Below are 23739 nucleotides of genomic sequence, written 5' to 3'. Positions count from 1 at the left end.
CGTCTCACAGATAAAAATTTGTGAGACCGTCTCACAAAAAACCTACTCTATAACATTTTCATCATAACCAAGCCAGCATTGCATGACTAGTTTCAAATAAAGTAAAATAGATATGCCTTTTACAATTAAAAAAATAAAAAATGTTATAGAATCATATACATACTCGGACAATAATCAAAAGTATTTTTTTCATGTATGCATTTTAAATTATTCTGATAAAAAAAACAAATAATACCATAAATTACCAAGAACACTAGTCAATGTCAAAAGTTTTAACCATGCTGAGACATTGAGAACGAGACTCTGTTTATTGTTACGACTTATTGGGACCCATGGTGTGACCCAAGAATCCATTCAGGATAATTTAAAGAAAAAAAATAATCATCGAGTCCAGTCGAGTCGAGTCGAGATCATGTATGATTGAAAAAATTGACTAATTTTTTCATTTGTTCACAAAAGTCCGCATAAAAAGAATGCAACAAGGGACAAGATAATTGAATAATTAATAATTAATTAAATGCAGTAGCTTGCAACTTACAAATCAGGTTGGGTTTGTTATTTCTATTTGAAAACGATCGTTGTTGATACAACGAGGGCAACCATTCTGAAAAGTTCAATTCGGGTGGCGGACCAGCAGTGAGAAAATTTAGGTCCCATTTAATTTGCATGTAGTATCCAAAATTCTAAGCTTAAATATTTTAAAATCAAGTGGGAATACTATTTTCTTGTTTGGCATGACTATATTATATTATGTAACAGTGGATTCAAGTCTGATAAATGATCAAGATTTGTCCACTGTTTTTGATTTTTTTTTTGGATATTTCACCGTGTGGGTCATCCAACGTTCATTGTGTGGGGCTGAGGTTCTAAGCTTCAGATCTGTACTGCTTTCTATCCTCAATCAGAAAGAAATATCTGGATTTATTTCGAGTGTCACTAACTGTGCTGCTCGGGGCTGGGGCACGTATCTCCACTGTTATTCTAATAGAATGAATGGTTCTAAATGCAAGATGGATGGCAAATTTTTCAGATTTATCAAGATTCTGTTGATGCTGATTTTCTTTATTTTTATTTTGCATGAAATCCCTTTCCGAGGTAAATGAGCCCAATCCATTGGCAATTTAGACTTTTTACAAGGAAACTTGAGGGGTCTATGATTTCGGCCTGTTTCCCTGTCCACTTTCATGTTTTAATCTAAGTAGAAGAAAAATTACAGACAACGTTTCCCTCCACCAACTATTTTAGACAAGAAAGGGAGTTGGAACTACTCGAACACTCCAATACAAATTTAATCTAAATATGCGCAGCAGTAACATGTGGTGGAGCAATTGATTTCACGAGACTCAGGTCATAAATGTTTGAGTTTGACAATGCGCGACCAAGAAAACAAGCTAGCGAACAACAAACGAAAAAGTAGGACAGAATGAACACCTCAAAGATACGATAGAGTAACAGCATGTAAGCCCTTTGACATCCTCATGTTGTAGACTTCTTATAATCAAATCCAAGAAACCATGGAGAAAACAGGGGCCTTAACGGTATCATGGAATTCACAACAAAATGATCATGCTTCGGCTACAATGACTGGTAATCAGCCTGAAAGAATTCGACTGCAGTTAGTAACATGCACGTTAGTGCAAAACAGCACGAGGTGAAATCTAGTTGCCGGGTGGATCAGCCCCTCAAATAAAATGTTCCGAATTTTTATGTATAATTTTCTAAGACTACAATTTTTGCATTCCCAACCCGCCCTACATCTATTGAAGTCGAACCTTGGGATGATAAACTCGTGTGATGCCGCCCAATGTACATCATGGTTTTGTTAACCAGTGGCAACTTCGCTTCGTCCGTGCGTGCTCCCAGCATCTTCATGCTGAAAAAATGGAGCAGAGAAACTCTACCGAATAATATAACGAATACACAGAAAATGTATCAACATAGAATATGGAGTGATACAATTTTCGTTCAATCTTTTCCCATCACATACCTTTACAACCACAGTGGAAACACTACCAAAGCATTTTTTGTGGTTTTCTTAGTTAATTCGAATGGAAAAAAAGAAGTAATACAATCTCACAACAAGATTACAAGACCAATATAACTCAAACTCGAATTCAAAGTTTAAAAATCATTACCGGAGGCTAAATTGGCAGGGAAAATTATATAATGTAAAGCTTGTAAATGTCTCCTTCCCAAGCCATTTTGGTTCTGATTCTTGCTCATCCGTGTCATAATATAGCATATATTCACACTTTACTTTTTTCTCAGCAATTAACTTTTTATTTTTAGTGGCATTGCTTGCGTGAATACAATTTCGAAATTCATGTATAATTTTCATAAATTAACAATATCGAAGTGTATGGTACACACGATGGTTATACCTGGTGTAAGGCAATGGGCAGAAGATTATAATGTAGTCGGCGGAAGCACAGGTGAAGGTGCTCGTCGTGTCGTCGTAGGCGTAGCTGTAGGCGCGTGGGCAAGCATGCTTGAAGAACTCCGAGTACACCGACGGGTGACACGTGTCCGGCGTGTTGAAGGCCTCGCTGCAGCAGTACATAGGATCCCCGAACGCCTCGCAGGCGCTCTTGCACGCCACGCTTTCACTCCGGCTGCCGTTCCCACGGGCCACCGTCAGCTCCCTCGGGCAAGCGCCGTTCAAATCAACCAGACACCCGGTTGAGCTGCAACCACCTCTTGTACCTCCTCTGGTCACGATCAGCATTGGGAGGTTGTACCCATCAACCAAGCTGACATCATAGAAGTCAAGGCCCTGGTCGCCGTTGAGGGTGAACTCGGCCAACGTTGCGGGGGGTATAGCGCCGCTCCCGGCGCATTGTAACTTTCCGGAACCGCAGTCCGCGGTGCCGCAGGTGAATTTCCCGGTGGATGGGTCGTTGGAGCAGTGAGTCCGAGCCCAGATCCGACCCGACCACGAGTCGGGCACCGTGAGAGTCTTTGATTTCCCTCTCTTCAATACAAAGCCCGTGGGATAAAGAATCGGCCTATCGGCGCCGGTAAGTATGCCGGGCCATATGGTGCGGCGGCACTTGTTGACTATCTTGAACGTCGTCGACTCCACCTCTGATTTCAAGAACCATCAGGACAAAACCCACGAAACCGAAAATTTTAAAGCAAAAATTAAAATAAATAAATTGAAATTGAAGAACTAGTCAACCGAAGCAAACCTGAGCTGAAAGATAGGGCGAAAACGATGATCGACAGAAAGAGAAGACGGTCCATCGAATAATTTGCAAACTTACTGAAAAATTTACCGGGCAGTTCACTTGGATTCCCTTATTTTTCCGCCATTTTTCCTTTTTGTCGTTGAGGAAGCAGAAGAAAAGGTGGCAACGGCGATACAGAAAGGAAACAAAAGTGGAAAGGAAAATATTTGACGGGTGCCACTTGAAGAGGCATCCCTTTCGGCAAAATCTTATTCTTGATTTAGGTTTATCACCTCAGCTATTCGTAGATTGCACCATTTTAATTCAAGATTATTAATTTGGTGTTTTTATTTTAAACTTTTATCAATGACACCGAGATGTTAAAAGTAATGAGAGTGTTTTTTGTCACTGTCGTAGACTCAATTCTCGTCTCGATCAAATATTGAGTTTTTCTAACCACTCCAATCTCATACACGAGTACACGACAAGTGTTAGAACTCGAATATTCGAGATTTTCCCGGAGAAGAGGAATACATCTTGATGATGGTCGGATAGATTGGGTGAGTTTTGGGTGGACAATCTACGGAACAAAAAATAGTATTTTCTCTGTCAAGATTTTGACATGATGAGATGAGTATAACCTGGCCTGATGGGATGATTTTCGGTGGTCTGTCCTAGTCTCTCGTCCTGGTCTGTCTGGGTGGTCTGTCCTGGTCTGCCCGGGTGGTCTGTCCTGGTCTCTCAGGTGCTCTGTCTTGGTTTGCCTGCCAGGGTGATCTAGCCTGGTCGGCTCGCTTTGGTGGAATGACCTCGAGTTGTATGGCCTGTCCTGGTGGGGTGACCCTGGGTCAAACAATATGCACACATTCAACAAGATAATGTCAGTGGGGCGTCGGAAGGGTTTCCGGCGTAACCACTCCGACGCTCAAATTAGTACAAGATTCACCAAGTAGATAAATAATTTATTGAATGCAGTAGATTGCAATATTTCTCAAATGAGCAAACCTGGGTATTTATAAAGGAGAAGATGATCTTGATTACAGTGCATGTATATTGTTCTTGATTAGACATATGCCGATGCCATGTCTTCTGACAACTGCTCATGCCCTGTCATCTATGCCCTGTATTCTGACAACTGCACATGCCATGTCATCTGTCAGTAGGCATGGCGACCCATATTGTTCAGGTCATGTCGTAGGCACTGATTATCATGCTAATGATGCATTGTGACCCATACTGGTCGAGTGACCTGAACCCTGTCCGGACGAGAAAACCATGGTCAGGTGAGATGATCTTGGTCGGGTTGGAGGACCCTGGTCGTGCTAAAATACCATGGTCGAACAAGAAAACCCTAGTCGAGCTAAAGTACCTTAGTCAGGCGAGATAACCATGTCTAAATTTTACTCATGCTCTATTCTTTACAGCAAATTGAAATTTGACTCATTTAAGTTTTCTCTTTCCGTCCGAGACTAAGAATGACTAGAGCCTTTTCCAAAATATCACAATTGATAAATAGTTTTTTTTAATCCATGGAGACTCTTCAAACACATATTTACTCTGGATAAGGCACACCAATTTTTCAAGATAAAAATCAATAAGTTTTAGACATTTGAAAACAAATCAAGAAAAAAAAGACATTTTTGTCTTAGGCAAACTAGTCGAGATGCATGTTTACTGGCTAGTAAAAATATGTTGTACATGACTTAGGATACAAATAGGTCTTGAGACAATATAGAATACAAATATTCGAGCAGTAGTTAGCATAATAAATTTGGTTACCCATGGATATTGTCATTTTTTAAAAAATAAAATTTGACTAAACTTATTCCCCAAATATCTCAATACTCGATTCCATTATTTTTAAAATTTGTTGTACATAATGACCTCAGGTAGTTAGGTTGAGTAAATGGAATCTATTTTGTTTTGTTTAAAAAAACAAAAAACCTCAGTCATATGAAAACACTCAAATTTATTCAAGTTGGTAATTTATATTCACGAGAAATTTTGTTATACGGTTTCAAATGTCAATTTTGTGAAATAGATATCTTATTTGGATCACAAAAGAATAAAATTACTTTTTGTGTCAAAAATATTATTTATTATTGTAAATTTGTGCATGATTGACCCGTTTTACGGATAAAAATATGTGAGACCATATCACAAAAACTTACTAATATATATATATATATATATATATATATATATATATATATATATAACCCAAATTCTGATACGGAGGACTATAATAAATATAAAACAAAAAAATTTTAATGTGATCGAATCAATCGATAAAAATAACAAGTAAAAAACATACTAAATTTGCATATCAAAATGTATAATATCTCAACAAAAAAAAAATTACCAAGTACGGCTTTGATAATATTACCATATTATAATTCCAATTTCGATCATGAGTCAAGCAATAAACGTAATCTCTTGACATCAAACCAAATACAGGAAAACAAAATAAAAATAAAATAGTTGTGTGTTACCCATAGATAACTTGTTTTGACTTTAGAAGATTCAAAATTAGAATGTTAAAGTTTAGAGTACTGTTCATGCGAAATGTTATTTTTATAAGAATTATTCAATAAAACACAAAAATTGTTATGATATCATCTCACGAGTCAATTTTATAATATGCATATCTAATTAGACTCAATTCATAAAAAATCTAATTCGTCTCGTGAATATATAAATTCACGAGATCGTATCACAAGATATATAGAATTTAAATGCTTAAGTGTGGATTTGATTAGCCGGTTTAAAAGAAAATGAGTGCAGTAAAAGAAATAAATATGTATTAGGTAAAACTTAAAGAGTGGGTTTCATGTGAGACCGTCTCACGGATCATAATCTGTGAGACGGGTCAACCCTACCCATATTCACAATAAAAAATAATACTCTTAGCATAAAAAGTAATACTTTTTCATGGATTACCCAAATAAGATATTCGTCTCACAAATACGACTCATAAGACTGTCTCATACAAGTTTTTGTCAAACTTAAAAGACCCAAGGCCAAAAGATGGGCGAATAAAGTAATATTATATCGGGCTAAATTAAATGGAGCCCATATAAACTTTAAGGGGTGGACAACACCTGATTTTTAAAAAGTCTATGTACATTAATAAATAAGCACATCTAATGGAGCAAAAATATTTTACATTTCGTAAAAATTTAAAAAAAAACACTTAACCTCTATATAAAATTAATGATATTTCAAAGCTTATGTCTAACATCCCGTAAAAAAATAATTAATACTATTTTAAAATTCATGGAAAAATACAAATTTTTTTATTTAAATAGTAAACTATCGCCTTCTGAATTTAAATAAAATAATCGACTAAATTCTTGAAAATAATCCAAGTACAAAATATTTTTATGGCATAAAAAAATATCATTCATCACTACTGTAAAAGCGTTATCCAAAACGAGCATTTGAAAATATTTTTTTGCCATCAAAATTTTGAATAAATAAAAATCAGTTTCATAACAATAGCGATCATCAGGTTTGCACTGCACACAGTCTGAGCAAGCTCACTAGTCAGCATCTCCTATCTCCTCAAAAGCATCAACATCTGTATCGATCAAGTCTATTGATCATAAAGACTCAACACGCATAAATCACGAATGACAAATAGTACTTAATAAAAGCACATGTATTTGAAAGTAACGTGTACGAAATAACAACTGAACATACATAAACATAAATGCGTCATGACTACATACACATTTTCATAAAAGTGTTTCCATTATAACATACAAATCATACTTAATTTTGCGTAGAAATATGTTCCAAGCAAATGGCCCTAACATAAATCTCCTGATCAGACTAGACCACAATACTGGGCTGGTAGGGATCACCACAGCCTTTCGACCGGATGTTCACTCCCAAATAAATAAATATCTGGTCATACCTTATCGGGGACCTGGTGGAGAGGTCACTGGTCATACTTTACCGCTTTCCAACATCGTGAGTTTCGTTGGAACGCTCTGGACATGTTGCCCAACCACAGCAGCAAAAATCAAGGAGATCCCAACGAAGCCTGCAACCAAAAACTTGAGAAAACGTGAAGAACATGCACAAATTTTCACAGCTTGAGCAATTTTATGATAAAAATCATATCTATCCCATTTCTTTTCAAAAAAATTACAAATTTGCTATTGAATCGAAGGTAACATAGAGTATTACAAATCATATGTTGAAAATGTTTCCGTAAAACCAACCTATAAGTCGCAGAATTCGAAATAATTGAGGGTGACGAGTTTTGTGAAACAGAAATTTCACTGTTTGAACGGTTTTACGATAAAAATCAAATCTACCTCGTTTCCTATCAGAAAATTACGAATTTGCTATCAAATTAAAGGTAACACAGAGTGCTACAAATAATACGTTGAACATTTTCCAAAAAACTAACTCATAAGTCGCAGAATTCGAAATAACAAAGGGTGACAGGTTTTGTAACACAAAAATTTCACAGCTTGTGTGGTTTTACGATAAAAATCATATTTCCCTCGTTTATTATCATAAAATTATGAATTTGTTATAGAATCAAATATAACACAGAGTGATACAAATCATTTGTCGAAAACGTTTCCAGAAAACTGATGGATAAATCGCAGGAATTGAAATGATATAAAATGGCGAGTTTTGTGACTCAAAATTTTTCCGAAATCGTTTAAACCATAATCCATAAAAATTTGCATATAAAGCACAATATACATCAAAATAAAATATGACGAAAACAATGCGTACATGAAAATTTTATACATGTTTTTGCGTCTAAACGCTCGAATAAATGAATACCGACGCGAGGGTACGTACAGAATGAACGGAGGATGATTCCTTGACGTTTTTCTAGACAAAAACTCACAAAAATCTATAGAATATTGCTAGGATGAGTGCTCAAGAGGCTGTTGCTCAAGGGAGACACAACTCTAGCTTTTTCCTCCAAAATAACGTGAATATGTGTGTGTTTAGGTGTAGGTGTGTGTGATTAGTATAAGTAATTAGGATTAGAAAAAGTCTAATAAAATAAATTAATAGGCTAAACAGTAAGCCCATACTAATTTATTTATTTAGATTCAAAATTTTAGTAATAAAAAAATACTCAGCACATTTTTATATTAAAATCTCCCAATATCGAAATAGCTAAATATAGCACGTAAAATCCTAAATTAATTTAAATACTAATTAAATAATTCAAGTAAGGCATAAAATTCATTATAAAAATATTTTACACCCAATTTAAGGAATAAATCCTCAAATTCCAAATTACGTTTAAAGCGCCTAAAATATTATAAATCGTCTAATAATTTAAACTGAACTTTAAAATGCTAAAGGAAGAGGAAATGTTTTTAAATCTCATAAAAATATTTGTTTGAAAAACTCAAACATCGAATATTAGTCTGAAAAACTTAAACTCGAGCATCAAATATTCGTCTGAAAGGAAGAGGAAATGTTTTTAAATCTCATAAAAATATTCGTCTGAAAAACTCAAACATCGAATATTCGTCTGGAAAACTCAAACTCAAGCATAAATCCGTTCTCCTATATCCGGACAAGCATCAAATATTCGTTTGAAAAACTCAAACTCAAGAAATGTATTTAAATCTCATAAAAATAAACATATAAATATTTAAAATAAATTAAACATGTTGAATTCGTCATTTAATTCTTTTAAATCAATTAAATTAATTAACCTATTGAATTATGCATGTAATTTACATGTACTGATTTTTGGGCACTACATTATGTTTTAAAAAATCGAGCATAAAATATACTACTTATAAAACAAATGTGCTTAATTTCCAACAACATAGAAGTTTAAAAGACATTTAATTATTAATAATACCGGTGTTATAATCGAGCAAGTTTCATACGAGACGAGCTCAGGAGTTTATAATCATTAGACATGTTGATCTGATTTATAATTGAAAGGAATTTTATTCCTTGATATATTTTCCTTTTTTATCTTTAATATTTTGCCTTTCTAGACATGAGGATAATCTCGAAATTGATGATATGATCTCTTATAAATTCAATATGTGATATAAGACTATATTTTGATATGACTCGTAATATCTTTAAGATATGATATCACAATATCTTTAAGATATGATATCACAATATCTTTATGATATTATCCTTATTTTAAAAAGAGTTTGTTTCCTAATGAAATTGGTTTTTCTATGTTAAATAGGACTCAAAGGAGAAGAAACAATAGTGTGAGAGAGTGACGATACAGAGCAAAAACTTTCGGAGAGACAGAGATGCATTTGTACGAAGAAAAGGTTTTCTGATTGAAGCCATCTCGTGATTGATAACTTGTTGCTGTGAAGTGCTGCCAACATCCGAAGACAACACCTAATCACCGTGTTGATTAGTGTGTGGAGTTTTGAAGATTTTTTTCACTTCTCAGTTGATGCATCCTATGTATTTTGGTTATACGGTTTGTTAGAGGTTTAGGATGCAATTTGTTACTCGCCTTAATAAAGGAGTTGTTTTATTCTTTCACTAGTATTGGTTTTTGTAAACTTACAAGTTTTTCTAGTGAATTATTTTGCCCTGAGGCACCGCACAAGTATTTTATACTTGTGCATAATTTACATCTCGTATCTCGTATTATTATCATTATTCCAGCTACGTGTAGGTGTGTTAAAATCATAATTTCCGCTGCATGTTGTCGTGGGTGTTACAACACCTACGCACAACACCTACATTCTGATACACACAACACTCACTCTCAACTCACACATACACTGTGGAAACAGAACTTTCATTTGGTATCAGAGCTTCCACTTGACGCTACTAAGTGAGATCCTGTTTTGTTTTGTTTTCAGAGTGAAAAGGAATTATGGAAGGATCAACAAATACTGTTTTTAGGCCTCCCGTGTTGGATGGATCAAACTATGCATTGTGGAAAGTAAAGATGAGGGTTTTTATTAAATCCATTGAAGAAAGAGCTTGGCAACGTGTACTTGATGGTTGGAGTCCACCAAAACTCGAGGATGCTGATGGAGACACACGGCTCAAACCTGAAAGTACATGGACTGTCGATGAAGTGCAAACTTCAAACTTTAATTCCAAGGCTCTCAATGCTATATTTTCATCTGTTGACACAAGGATGTTTAATTTAATCACCACTTGTGTATGCGCCAAAGATGCTTGGGAGATACTCCAGAAGCACTGTGAAGGATCCGCAAGTGTGCGTAAAACTAAGCTAAGGATGGTGACATCAAAGTTCGAAATTTTGAGAATGGAGGAAAAGGAGTCTATTCTTGAGTATGACTGCCGGTTGAGACAACTCTCAAATGAATCACATGGCCTAGGAGATCCCATACCAAATGAAAGATTGGTGAACAAGGTTCTAAGATCTCTTCCTGAGAGATTCAATGTCAAAGTTTACGCTATTGAAGAATCTAAAGACACTTCAACGATCAACTTGGATGAACTAATGAGTTCTCTCAGAACTTTTGAGATGAATCTTGATCTACAAAGGAAGGATAAAGGGAAGACAATAGCCTTTGAAGCCTCAACCGAATCTTATGATGAAATCCTTCAAATATCTAAAGAGGTGGATAAGTTTGATTTAGGTGAAGAATCGATCTCTCTGTTTACTAAGAAATTTGGTGATTACTTGAAGACTATGAGAGAAAAGAAGAAAATTGGACAAAAATCTGAACTGCCCAATAACACCACTTTTGCAAAAGCTCAAAAGTTTACTCCTATGAAAGGACAGTTTCGACCAAAAACCGAAGTGCAAATCCAATCTAATGTCAGAAACCTGGACTCGGTGCAATGCAGAGAGTGTTCTGAATTTGGACACTATGCCAATGAGTGTGCCAATCGACTTCGAAGAAACAAAGGCATGGCTGTCACTTTGAGTGATGAAGAGTCTGATGATGATCAAGGATCAAGTGAATCTGAAAATCACACATCGTTATCTTCTGTGATCAAGGAAAAACGCTCAATGCAAATCAATCCTTTGGGTGTTGCCACAGGTGTTGCAATACCTGGCCGCAACACCTTTTCGAATTCAGTATGTCTTAAATCTACAACCCTTGCGGAGGCAAGTCAGTCTGAAACTCAAGAGGTAGATGATGATGAAGTCACTCTAGAAAGTGTGCAGACGATGTACGAAGAATTATATGAAGACTGGATCAAAAGAACTAAAGGAAATGCAATTCTCTCCAAAGAGAATGCTGAGTTAAAGTCACAAATTTCACGACTTGAAGTAATCTTAAGTAAGAAAGATTTGGAATTATGCAAAGTCAAAGAGGAACTTGGAAAAGCAACTCAGATTCTTGCCAAGATGAATTCAAGTTCATCCAAACTTGATTCACTTTTGATGATTGGACAAAATGACAAAGCTGGACTTGGTTATCCGAACAGTCTGTTCGAAATTGGAGAATCTTCCAATACTGAGAGAAAACCAACTGTTTTTGTCAAAGGAAGTGTTGAAACCTCAAATGCTACACAAACTGAAAAAGGTGCTCCATCTAAAAGGCAAATATCTACCAAGAAGTCCAAATCCAGAAAACGCCACTTTATCTGCCACTATTGTTTTAGACCTGGTCATATCAAACCCTACTGCTTTAAACTGAGAGATGATTACAAGAGATGGGAATCAGAACAGGTGTTGCCACAGGTGTTGTATAACACCCGACGCAACACTGCCAACAGAAAACCGACGGTAAAAAGGGTTTGGGTACCAAAGGCTAAGATTCAATGTTCCGTTATTTATACTTCATTAAAGACTAACATTGCAGGAATATGGTACTTTGACAGTGGTTGTTCGCGCCACATGACAGGTTCTAAAGACCATTTGATTGACTATGTTGAACTGAGGAGTGGTCATGTGACGTATGGTGGTGGTGCTAAAGGAAGAATTGCTGGCAAAGGAACCTTGAATGTTGATGGACTGCCTAATCTACACAATGTGCTTTATGTCGAAGGGCTTAACTCAAACTTAATAAGCATAAGTAAACTTTGTGATGACGGTTTGCATGTTAAGTTTGATAAAGACAATTGTGAAGTGTTTGATAATTCTAATACTCGTATTTTGACAGGTACAAGGTCTGCTGAGCATGGTAGGAGAATTAAGTTTCTTTATTGGATTGCAAATTAAACAAATGCATGATGATATCTTTCTATGTCAATCCAAGTATGCCAAGAATTTGGTGAAGAAATTCTCTACTGAGAACACTAAGCACATGAAAACACCAATGGGGTCGACTGAAAAATTGTCCAAAGACGATGTTGCGGCAGGTGTTGACAACACCCAGTATCGCAGCATCATAGGCAGTCTTCTTTACTTAAGTGCAAGTCGTCCCGACATCATGTTTAGTGTTTGTTTGTGTGCTAGGTACCAGGCTGATCCTAAAGTCACTCATCTAAAGGTTGTCAAAAGAATTTTGCGATATATATCTGGAACAGTTGACTTAGGTTTATGGTACACCAAAGAAACAAACACCAATTTAGTGGGCTTTAGTGATGCTGACTGGGCTGGAAACTTAGATGATAGAAAAAGTACCACGGGTGAGTGTTTTTATCTTGGTAACAATTTGGTGTCATGGTATAGTAAAAAGCAAAATTGTGTATCTCTGTCCACTGCTGAATCTGAATATGTTGCAGCTGCTAGCTGTTGTTCACAACTTTTGTGGATGAATCAAATGATTAAAGACTATGGTTTCAACAGTGACACCTTAATTGTATACTGTGACAATTCAAGTGCAATTGATATTTCAAAAAATCCAGTACAACACTCTCGAACGAAACACATAGACATTAGACATCATTTTATTCGAGATTTGGTTGATAAGGGTACAATTCGAATGGAATTTGTTGGAACTGAGAACCAACTGGCTAATATCTTTACAAAACCATTGGATTTTGAGAGATTTTCCAATCTTAGGAAGTCTCTCAGCTTGTGTACACAATGATCACTCATGGATGTTGTCCTCGGTGTTACAACACCTGTGGACAACACCCAGCATGCATGTGCATTTTATTTTTAGGATGCTAGACATATTGCATACATCCTGCTTTGTGTGAAGCCTGTACAAGTGTAGGATACTGAATGGCGTGCTCTCAGTTGTGAATCAAACTTTCCATCAATATTCTCCAAACAATGGTGTGTGCTCAATCTAAGTCATAAAGCAGTTGAGGATGATCGTGTACCACATGATCTTGTCCAATGTAGATAATGACTTAGAAAATTCTTGAGCAATATGGTGAAAAATAGAAAAGAGAATAAAATAGAACAAAAAAAATGTTTAGAAGAAAATGGAAAAAGCTACCTAGAGGAGTCCAATGAAGACCGTTCTTCTAGTGTGGGAGCTACCACTTCTAAGTCAAAATACAGATGGGAAAAGCTACCTAGAGAAGTCCTATGAAGACCGTTCTTCTAGAGTGGGAGCTACCATGTCTGAATTAAAAATGTTCAAGAAAGTTTAAGTCCAACTTGTGAGTGTTGCCAAGAGGTGTTGCCAACACCTAAGTACAGACTGATCACAGTTTGATCACATGCGTGTGCATTTCATTTTTGATCATACTTTAGGCATAAATTTAAGTCATTCATACTGCTGTTATGTGAATTCATCATGACCAGTGGGCTATCAGTTTTTAATTCATGAAATACGAAGAAAACCCTAACCGACTTAATTTTGAAATTTCTTGATTTCTAACTGTTTGTGGGGTTAATTCGACGTGGTGTTTTATCCTGCCTGATTTCTTGAAATAATGATGGCACTGTTTCAGAAAGTTACTGTTGGATGAGAGTAAAAATTTAGTTGAAAAGGTGCTGAAGTTGCGGCTCAACAGAATGTTACCGTTGGAGAGGTGTGCTTAAATATTTAGGGATAAATAAAGAACAACTTTACGGCTTACTATTTTCCCTCATATTCTAAAATCTCTCCTACCCTAACTATTTGTTTTCTTTTTCGCGCAAAAGTATCTGTGTTCTTCGTAAATTTCTGTCTTCTTCGAACTTCCCTACTTTGCTATTCTCTATTTCGCAGATGGCTGGCTTTGATCCTCAAGACATTAGGAGTGAAATGGCTGCGAGCATGGGCGACAAATCACCTGACACAACACCCACAGCCGCTACCGATGTTGTGGGCATGGAAATTGTGGGTGTACCAGAAGAACCAATCCCGCTGGAAATGATCGCTCCTGGTGAACCTGGGAACGAAATCACTGTCGAGAATCCCCCAAATTTTGAGGCCGTGAATAGAGCCTTTCCCCCTGCTCCTATGCGCCGTAAGTCAAAGAGACAAGCAGGGTTCGATCCTGACTTTGTCCATACCAAGAAACCAAGGGCATCCACCGTCCCATTTATTATGGACCCTGATTTCTCATCTGGAGACGACTCCAATGATGATGATTTTGAGTTGGTGGCTCGCCCCAAACCAACTGTTGCTGCTAAGGAATCTGGTTCTACTTCTGGTAGTCAAAAGCCAAACCCATTCACGGATTCTCATGAAGCTGCAGAAGAACAATCTCCTGGTGAACCTGAAGATGATGAACAATCTTTGGCAGAGTTTCTTGCTCAGCTCAAAGAAGATAAGGCCGCCCGAAAACAAATGGCTAAGGAGAATGAACCTGACTCAGAAATGATGAAGGAATTCGAGCAAAACCGGCCTGGTGCCTCTGATGACTCCTCCTCATCGTCTGTATCTGACTTTGAATAAGAGGAACAAGGTGATGATGCATCTGAGGACATTGACTCTGAATCTAGCGAGTCTTCTGAAGATGATGCTATTGATGTTGCTGCCGGTGTTGAGGTGGATGTTGACAACACCGAGCATAACATTGACTCTGCTGACTATGATGTGAGTAAGTCTTTTTCCCCCAAATTTTATTCTGAGGATGCCTTGGCATTATGGCCGCTGTTTGTTCAGAGAGAGTTGGTTGAGGAGAAAAATATTGATGTCACTGCCTATGGGAAATACAACCTGGTTGAGTTTCTCAAAAACAGAAAGTTGCTATCCACAGTCACCACTGTTATGCCCTACTGTCGCCGTGTGGTGTTAGAATTCTACTGTAATCTTCTGCGCAGTGTTGGACATGAGGAATCGGTGAAGTATGGGAGAGTGTTTGTTCGGGATCATATCTACAAGTTCTCCCCGTCGGTGATCAATGAATTCTACAACACTCCGGATCTTGAGGAAGCTGACGAGGATCTTGACATACATGCTGTCACCTCTGTGCTCACTGGAGGTGTGATCCAAGTATTCCCCGACTATCCCAAGAAGCTGAGCGCTGCTAATCTCACGTCCTTCTACTCTGTCCTACATAAGACCTCCATTTGGAATTGGACCCCGTCAACAAATTCCACCACTGTGACCAGATCTCAAGCCCTGATTTTGTTTAATATTGGCACTGGAAGGGGCTTTAATTTTGGGAGGTTGGTGTTCAGGACAGCATTACAATATGCTGAAGGGGACTTCAAGAAGACTAAGCTACCATATCCCTCACTGATCTATGGGATCTTGGAGTCTCAAGGGTTCATTAGGGACATTGATGAAGATCTCTGCCTTGTTAGAGACTCCCTGAAGATTTCTCCTGTGTATTTTAAAGGCAACAGACAGATTGATCTGCCGTGGGTGACTTCCACTGTTGCTCCGGATGTTGGCAACACTGATGATACAACATCTGAACATGTGCCTGAGACAGCTGAACAGCCACCTACAGATGTTCCTCCTACTGGTTATGTCACACTGTCTATCTCCTACATTCAAGCTCAGATTGCCTATGGTCGACAACAGATTGAAAATGCCAAGAAAATCATTGAACATTATGAAAATCAAGTGGCTGACTATGAGCTTCTGCTGGGTGAAAGTGTCCATTCTGGACAAAAAGGGGGAGTAGATACAGATATAGCTGGAACCAGTGGAGCAAAAATGGCTGATGATGATGGCAGTAATGAAGGATAATGAGATTTTGAGTTTTTTTTTTTCTCTCTTGATGGTTTTAGTGTTTTAGTTGTCCTTTTATTCTCTCTGATCTTTGTCCCTCCTGATTAATGAACTATTTCGGTGTTATGATCTGAATGTTGCAACATCTAACATACAACACCTGTGTGAACTGTGTTTTTCATCAGGGGAAGGCTTAATGGTAGAATTCAGGGGGAGTCAACTAAAGTTGGCTGAGTCACTGATTTGCTAATTCAGGGGGAGTCAACTAAAGTTGGCTGAGTCACTGATTTGCTAACTCAGGGGGAGCTGAGATGTACAACCATTTTTGGGTTGTTTTGTCCAGAAAGGCAAAAAGGGGGAGATTGAAAGGAATTTTATTCCTTGATATATTTTCCTTTTTTATCTTTAATATTTTGCCTTTCTAGACATGAGGATAATCTCGAAATTGATGATATGATCTCTTATAAATTCAATATGTGATATAAGACTATATTTTGATATGACTCGTAATATCTTTAAGATATGATATCACAATATCTTTAAGATATTATCCTTGTTTTAAAAAGAGTTTGTTTCCTAATGAAATTGGTTTTTCTATGTTAAATAGGACTCAAAGGAGAAGAAACAATAGTGTGAGAGAGTGACGATACAGAGCAAAAACTTTCGGAGAGACAGAGATGCATTTGTACGAAGAAAAGATTTTCTGATTGAAGCCATCTCGTGATTGATAACTTATTGCTGTGAAGTGCTGCCAACATCCGAAGACAACACCTAATCACCGTGTTGATTAGTGTGTGGAGTTTTGAAGATTTTTTTCACTTCTCAGTTGATGCATCCTATGTATTTTGGTTATACGGTTTGTTAGAGGTTTAGGATGCAATTTGTTACTCGCCTTAATAAGGGAGTTGTTTTATTCTTTCACTAGTATTGGTTTTTGTAAACTTACAAGTTTTTCTAGTGAATTATTTTGCCCTGAGGCACCGCACAAGTATTTTGTACTTGTGCATAATTTACATCTCGTATCTCGTATTATTATCATTATTCCAGCTACGTGTAGGTGTGTTAAAATCATAATTTCCGCTGCATGTTGTCGTGGGTGTTACAACACCTACATTCTGATACACACAACACTCACTCTCAACTCACACATACACTGTGGAAACATAACTTTCAATAATTATCACGAATAATAATATTTTTCATGAGTTAAGTCGGAACGAAGATATATCTGACAAAACTGATGTGTAAGATCGTCTCACTTGAGTATTTGTTATTATAATATACGAGGCGGTATATAAATATTTTTGAGATTACAAAATCATTTCGATGAACAAAAAACACCCTTATAAGATTTTAAAAACATTAAGTATAGCATAAAATTTTGTTTTAATAAATTTATACTTTAAGTATAATTAACATATCTCAATAAACATTAATTTATATAATATTAAATTTCAAATGATCATTTCATCTTTTAAACATAAAAAATATTTTTAATTTTAATAATCAATATCATTTATAGGTGTTTCGTGTCAATATTATTTAAAACCAAAAACTTTTAATATTAATATATATATATATATATATATATATATATATATTCATCATCATCATTATCATCATTATCATCATCATCATTTTATATTACATGAGGATAAGTGCAATTTACCGCTATCAATTTATTGCATTCCAATTAAATAGAATTGGAATAAAGCAAAAAATAAATAATAGGAGAAAATAATTCGGAATTGAATTGAGAAATTAAAATCAGTGTATACCGAGAAATAAAATCCGCCTGTGTTTAACCCTAACTGCTACTATAAAAAAGCACCGAAATCGCCTCTTTCACCACTGAGAAGGGAGCAAGAGAGGCAAGCTAGGGTTTAGAGATGGCTGATTTGAAAACGGGCACAGTCAAGTGGTTCAATGACCAAAAGGGTTTTGGTTTCATCACTCCAGATGATGGGAGTGAAGATCTGTTCGTCCACCAATCAGCTATCAAGTCCGAGGGTTTCCGCAGCCTCGGAGACGGCGAGTCCGTCGAGTTCGTCGTGGAGTACGGCAGCGATGGCAGGGCCAAGGCGGCCAACGTGACGGGTCCCGATGGCAGCTCTGTCCAAGGAACCACCCGTGGGGGTGGTTCCTACGGGGGTAGAGATGGCGGCGGTTACAACGGCGGTGGCGGTGGATACGGGGGCAGAGATGGAGGCGGGTACAACGGGGGTAGTAGAGATGGCGGCGGGTACGGGGGTAGAGATAGCGGCGGGTACGGAGGAAGCCGAGGCGGGAGTCGTGGCGGGGGCGGAGGAGGAGGCGGAGGCAGTGGTTGCTACAAATGTGGTGAGAATGGGCATATGGCGAGAGACTGCTCGCAGGGAGGCGGTGGTGGAGGCGGTGGGGGTAGGTATGGAGGTAGTGGAGGAGGTGGAAGATATGGAGGAGGAGGCGGCGGCGGCGGCGGCGGTGGAGGAGGAGGCGGCTGCTATACCTGTGGTGAAGAGGGACATTTTTCTCGTGAATGCCCCAACACCAACCGTTGATCTCACTCCTTGTCTCTGTTCTACCCACCATGGTTTAATTAGCTAGATTTATGGTTAGGGATCTTTACTATTTGTCATCTTTTTATTTTGCCAAAAGCTTTAAATCAGATAATATATACATCTGGTGACCTACATCTTTTATGTTATCGTTTTATTTCATTTTTGGTTTGGAATTCTGTCTGTTTTTGTTCCCATATGAATACACATGGTGTTTGATTCAAATTATCAGTGTCTGGTTCTTTTATTTTCAGCTATAATCCTCCATTTTGTTATCTCTTTGGAAAACTCAAATCTTTCACTTCATCATGTGGCCTCTGTGATTGATGTAGAGGAAGGAGAGAAATCTGGTATCTGGGACCAAATCGTGTTGTTTGATTTGGATGTGGAACACGATTTAATCTATTAAATTGAAGAATTTCTTGAATTGAACAAGGAAAGAGTCTCCAAATCTTGATTCCGTATTAGATAAATACCAGGATGAACAACAAAAATCAAATATCTTCTCTCAAAAAAATAAAAAAAATTAAATATTTAGTTTAGAAAAAGGTCCAGACGATGTGTTTTTTAGAATAACGTTCATCATATAAGCATTCTGCTACATGTATCCACACTATATTAATAATTTTATAAAATGAGTATGTATCATTATTATTAGGGATGTAATTAACTTTTTTATAATCGAATCGGTCTCAATTTTATTTAATAAATATATTCATGATTGAGAAACTAATTCAATTGTTACTGTGGCGTATATATATTTTTAATCTACTTTCTTTTTAGGTCCACTTGCATGGCTGTCCAATGCCATATACCACATGTGACACGGTTTCTTTAAAAACTATTTAATATTTACAAAATAGATTGACATCATATATATTTTAGTGTAGCAAATTATTTTCTTTTGAAAATACGAATGAGAAAATGAAATTAATAGGGAAAAATCACATTACAAAGAGATATTTTCGAACTTATGTCCCCTACCAAAGTAAAATACAATAGCAATTTCAATGGAGTCTCTTATTGCACCAATAACATTTTTTTCTCTACAATGGTTTTCTTCATCTTCAACTTTATAATTTATGCATCGGAGTGATTACGTCGGACACCATTCCGGTGTCCATTCACACGTTCGTTTTCTTGTGTTCAGGACATCATACTGCTCAAATTTCTTTCATCATCTTGACATCAGGATCCGGTGGATTGCCCGATCTCACTCACCCTATTCACCCAGATCACATCAATAATGATTTTTTTTTTTTCGAATAATGCATTAGATTGATAAACAAATCAATGAAGATAGATGCAAGCACATAGATAGATCTTTGTTTGTTTATTATTATTATTACTATTATTATTATAGTAAACATTTAGCAAGAGTGCAGAAATTCTGTGTCCAAAACGAATAATAAAATTTGGATTTTGTTAAAAAATGTAGTTACCAAGTGTACACGGAAAACGCTACAACACATGATACGGAATGCGAATCAGGGATGTGTAAATGATAAAAAAAATACCAAGAAAATGTAATACCGTGTAATTAAGATTGGATGATTTCCTTTCCCTTCCCTTTCCTTCCCTTCCTGTCATCTTGAATCGTTAAAGAAAAAAGAATGCATCAGAAAAATCACCGCTCGAAGTTATATACCGAGGTCTCATCATCTAACAGTTCCGAAACCGAGGTTCTTTCTTTCTCACAAGGATGCAAATTATCAGTTATGCTATCTAAATGCATTTTTCTATCAATTTCTATCCAACCTAACAGCTGCGTCCTTTTCGATGTTTCCCCTGTTCATAAGCCGTCTAACTTCCTCGGCTGATTCCCATCTCCCGATAGCATAATACATACTACACAATAATAGGTATGCTACTGGGGACCGCGGCTCTAATTGCACAAGGTGTTTTGCAGCTATTTTTCCCAACTCTACATTTCCATGAATTCTACATACACCAAGCAAAGCATTCCAAACCCGATCATCGGGCATACATGGCATCTTCTTTAGCTGATTCATCAATTCATCAAAACATCCTGATCGACCCAAAAGATCAATTACACAAGCATAATGCTCTTGATTGGGATTAACATTGTATTCTTGAGTCATGGACTCGAACAAAAAAAGTCCTTCTTGGACAAGCCCCGAGTGACTGCAAGCATTCAAAAGGGCAAGTAATGTGACGCTGTCTGGTTTAACAGACATTCTCGCCATATCTGCGAACATTTTTATTGCTTGTTTACCACAACCATGGCGTGCTAGTGCAGATATCATAGTGTTCCACAACACAACATTTTGCTTGTTTTTCGTGGAGTCAAAAACCCTTTTTGCGACTTCTAAGTTTCCACATTTCCAATACATGTTAATGAGAGAACTCACAACTACAACATTAAGTCTCAGGCCCGAGGTTATCATATGTGAATGAATTTGTCTACCACGCTCTGGTGAAATTATGCTAGCACAAGCTAACAAGCAACTGCTAAAAGTGAATTGATCAGATTCGACATGATGCTTAATCATATCCACGAACACCTTGAGGGCTTCATTTCCCATTCCATTTTGGGCATACCCTGCGATCAAAGTAGTCCAAGAAACAGAATTTTTTTCTGGCATTCTGGCAAAGATATCCCGAGCAGAATCCATATCACCGCATTGAGCATAAGCAGATACCAAAGTGGTCCAAGCAAGAACGTCCCTCTTTATCATCTCATCAAACAACCTCCTAGCATCCCCTAGCTCGCCACATTTTGCATATGCATCGATAATAGAACTTGAAAGAACCAAATTTGACAAGAACCCGACAACAAGAACTTGACTGTGCAATTGCTTAGTAAGACACAACTCCCTTAACTTAACACATATTGTTACAACACCAGCAAAACTATACTCATTAAAGCCAATATCCAACCTCCTCAACTGCAAATAAAGCTTTATAGCCTCATCAAACTGCCGATTCTGCACATATGCTATCACCACTGTATTCCAACTGACAAAATCCTTAACAGGCATTTTGTCGAACAATCTTCTCGCTGGCTTCAACATCCCCAACTTCGCATACCCGGAAAGCATATTGTTCCAAGAATACAAATTTTTCATACTCATTTTATCAAACACCTCACGAGCCATCTCATGATCACCGTATTTCGAGTACATGTTAATCAAATGGTTGGACAAAAAAGTGCCGGGATGCTTTGAACCCGTCATCTTCAAATGAAGGTGAACCCATCTGCCCTCTCTACCGAATTTCGAATTGGCGCATTGTTGAATGAGATTGGAAATAATCTTGGAGTTCAAACGGAATCCTTTGCGAGCTAAGAGAGGCAATGAATGAACTGCTTCTCGGATTTGACCCTGTGAGGTCAGATTGAGAAATTTCTGGAGAATACAAGGATGCTTGCGAGTTTTTTTGCGGGATTTTCCGAATGAAGGTGTTAGTGTGCGTGGTGAATGGGAAAGATAGGGCATTGCAGTAAGGGCAACATGTGAGCTCCGGCGAGCAGCGTCGCCTGAGATTGGTCGCGGCTGTGCGGTGTTTTAAAATACAACACCAGCACTTGTGGTTTATTAAATAAATTTATTTATTTAATTCTCAAGTTATTAGAATAAATGATAATTAATTTAATTTTTATCAAATCAAATGTTTGTGGGTCAACGTTTACTAGCTGATTTTTTTTGGTAAAAACTTGTACAATACGATCACACGTGTCGTATTTTGTGAGACTTATATCTTATTTGGGTCAACCATGAAAAATTATTACTTTTTATGCTAAGAGTATTACTTTTTATTGTAAATATTGGTAGGGTTGACACGTCTTACAGATAAATATTCGTGAGATCGTCTCACAAAGACCTACTCTTTATATTTAGTATTTGATTATTTTTTAGTTTGTTAGGAGTTTGTTAACAGAATAAGAATCATTACCTCTTCTTGTATGTTTATGAAAGACAGATTGCTTCCCCCTATTGAATTATCCCAAATAAATTATAATATTTTAATTTGTATTACATCTTGTTTTTTCAACATTGTAGTATCAGAGCGACATAATTTAAATATTTTTCTCCTCTTATTAGCAATATGGGCTATCTTCAAGTTGTTGGTGGAGTGAAGAAGCTCAAAAATAAAAATTACAATACTTGGTCTACATGCATGGTCTTATATACAAGGTCAACACTCGTGGGAGGTTGTCAATGGAAGCAAAGTTATGCAACCGAAGATGGTACACTGGCAAGACAATGTTTTGTCTTAAAGGCTACAGTCGAATCAAAGATGTGTTAGAGTATATAAAAGGATTCCAAAACTCCAAAGAAGCTTGAGATACATTCGCGATGCTATTCTCAAAGAAAAATGGCACGAGGCTTCGACCTCTGGAGAGTGAACTTTTGTCGTTAGCACAACGCGGCATGATGATCTCTCAGCACTTCCCACAAGGTGAAATTATGCCGTTTAGATGCGAAAATATTTATCACATCTGTGTAATCCAATAGTCAGACCATTTCTTTTTCAATCGACAACATAGTTAGCTCATTTAGTTTATCTTACGACATTGTTGATCGAAGAAAATTCTTGTAGAAACTACACTTTTAATCTCTATAATTGTAGAAACTACAAAATCAAAAAATTCTTTGAATCGAAATAACAAACTACAAAATCAAAGGACAAAGAAATCCCAAAAACAATGAGTTTCATCTTTTAACGGTCCGCACATTCCATCTCTATTCACAATTTATTTTATTTTCTTAGACTATTCACTTATTAATTACACAAGTCGCACATAATATTTATATAAATTCATAATTCAATTATAAATCATTAAAGAATTTAAATCATGTGATGCGTACTTTAGTTATATATTTGATTAACTTGATCTCTAAGCACATTACAGTGCCCATATCGCAAGTAAATTTCATTTTCAGTGAGAATCTTTTGATAGATTAATTTACAAATATAAATATAAATGTTTATTTATAAAGAATATTTGAAATGGAAATAAAGTATAATTCATAAATAAAATTGCTTAACTTTAGTCTTAAGAGAAGTAGGGGACCGTAATCTTTATTTGTTGAATGAGAGCAAAAATTAGGGTTGATATTTGGACTGGGTTAGATAACAAATAACATA

At 36.7% G+C, this 23739-nt stretch overlaps 3 protein-coding genes across 4 annotated transcripts; 1 reads left to right on the top strand and 2 right to left on the bottom strand.

Annotated features, from left to right (window-relative positions):
* Positions 1–1144: 1144 nt before the first annotated feature.
* Positions 1145–3463, bottom strand: LOC142505373 (thaumatin-like protein 1b). Of its 2 annotated transcripts, XM_075618339.1 has the most exons (4): positions 3189–3458; positions 2382–3084; positions 1773–1873; positions 1150–1596 (listed from the first exon to the last, which is right to left on the bottom strand). In XM_075618339.1, exons 1-4 carry the CDS (start codon positions 3241–3243, stop codon positions 1592–1594), a joined length of 864 nt encoding a protein of 287 aa, XP_075474454.1. In that variant the 5' UTR covers positions 3244–3458; the 3' UTR covers positions 1150–1591. The 2 variants fall into 2 exon arrangements, with proteins under 2 accessions (XP_075474455.1, XP_075474454.1); XM_075618340.1 differs by lacking the exon at positions 1773–1873 and having other exon boundaries at positions 1145–1596; positions 3189–3463.
* A 14458-nt stretch (positions 3464–17921) lies between these two features.
* Positions 17922–18852, top strand: LOC142505776 (cold shock protein 2-like). The gene has a single exon (XM_075618887.1). The coding sequence runs from the start codon at positions 17980–17982 to the stop codon at positions 18628–18630; it is 651 nt and encodes a 216-aa protein (XP_075475002.1). The 5' UTR covers positions 17922–17979; the 3' UTR covers positions 18631–18852.
* Positions 18853–19570: 718 nt separating this feature from the next.
* LOC142505950 (pentatricopeptide repeat-containing protein At2g21090-like) lies at positions 19571–22168 on the bottom strand. Its single transcript, XM_075619092.1, is given in 3 exon segments — positions 19571–19849; positions 20161–20386; positions 20388–22168. Coding segments are annotated over 2 exon segments (1830 nt in total). The 5' UTR covers positions 22086–22168; the 3' UTR covers positions 19571–19849; positions 20161–20254.
* Positions 22169–23739: the final 1571 nt, after the last annotated feature.

This window comes from Primulina tabacum, chromosome 10 (genome assembly GCF_025594145.1).
Source record: "Primulina tabacum isolate GXHZ01 chromosome 10, ASM2559414v2, whole genome shotgun sequence".
NCBI lineage: Eukaryota > Viridiplantae > Streptophyta > Magnoliopsida > Lamiales > Gesneriaceae > Primulina > Primulina tabacum.
Note: the sequence above shows the minus strand (reverse complement) of the source record. Positions and strands in the feature narration are given on the sequence as shown.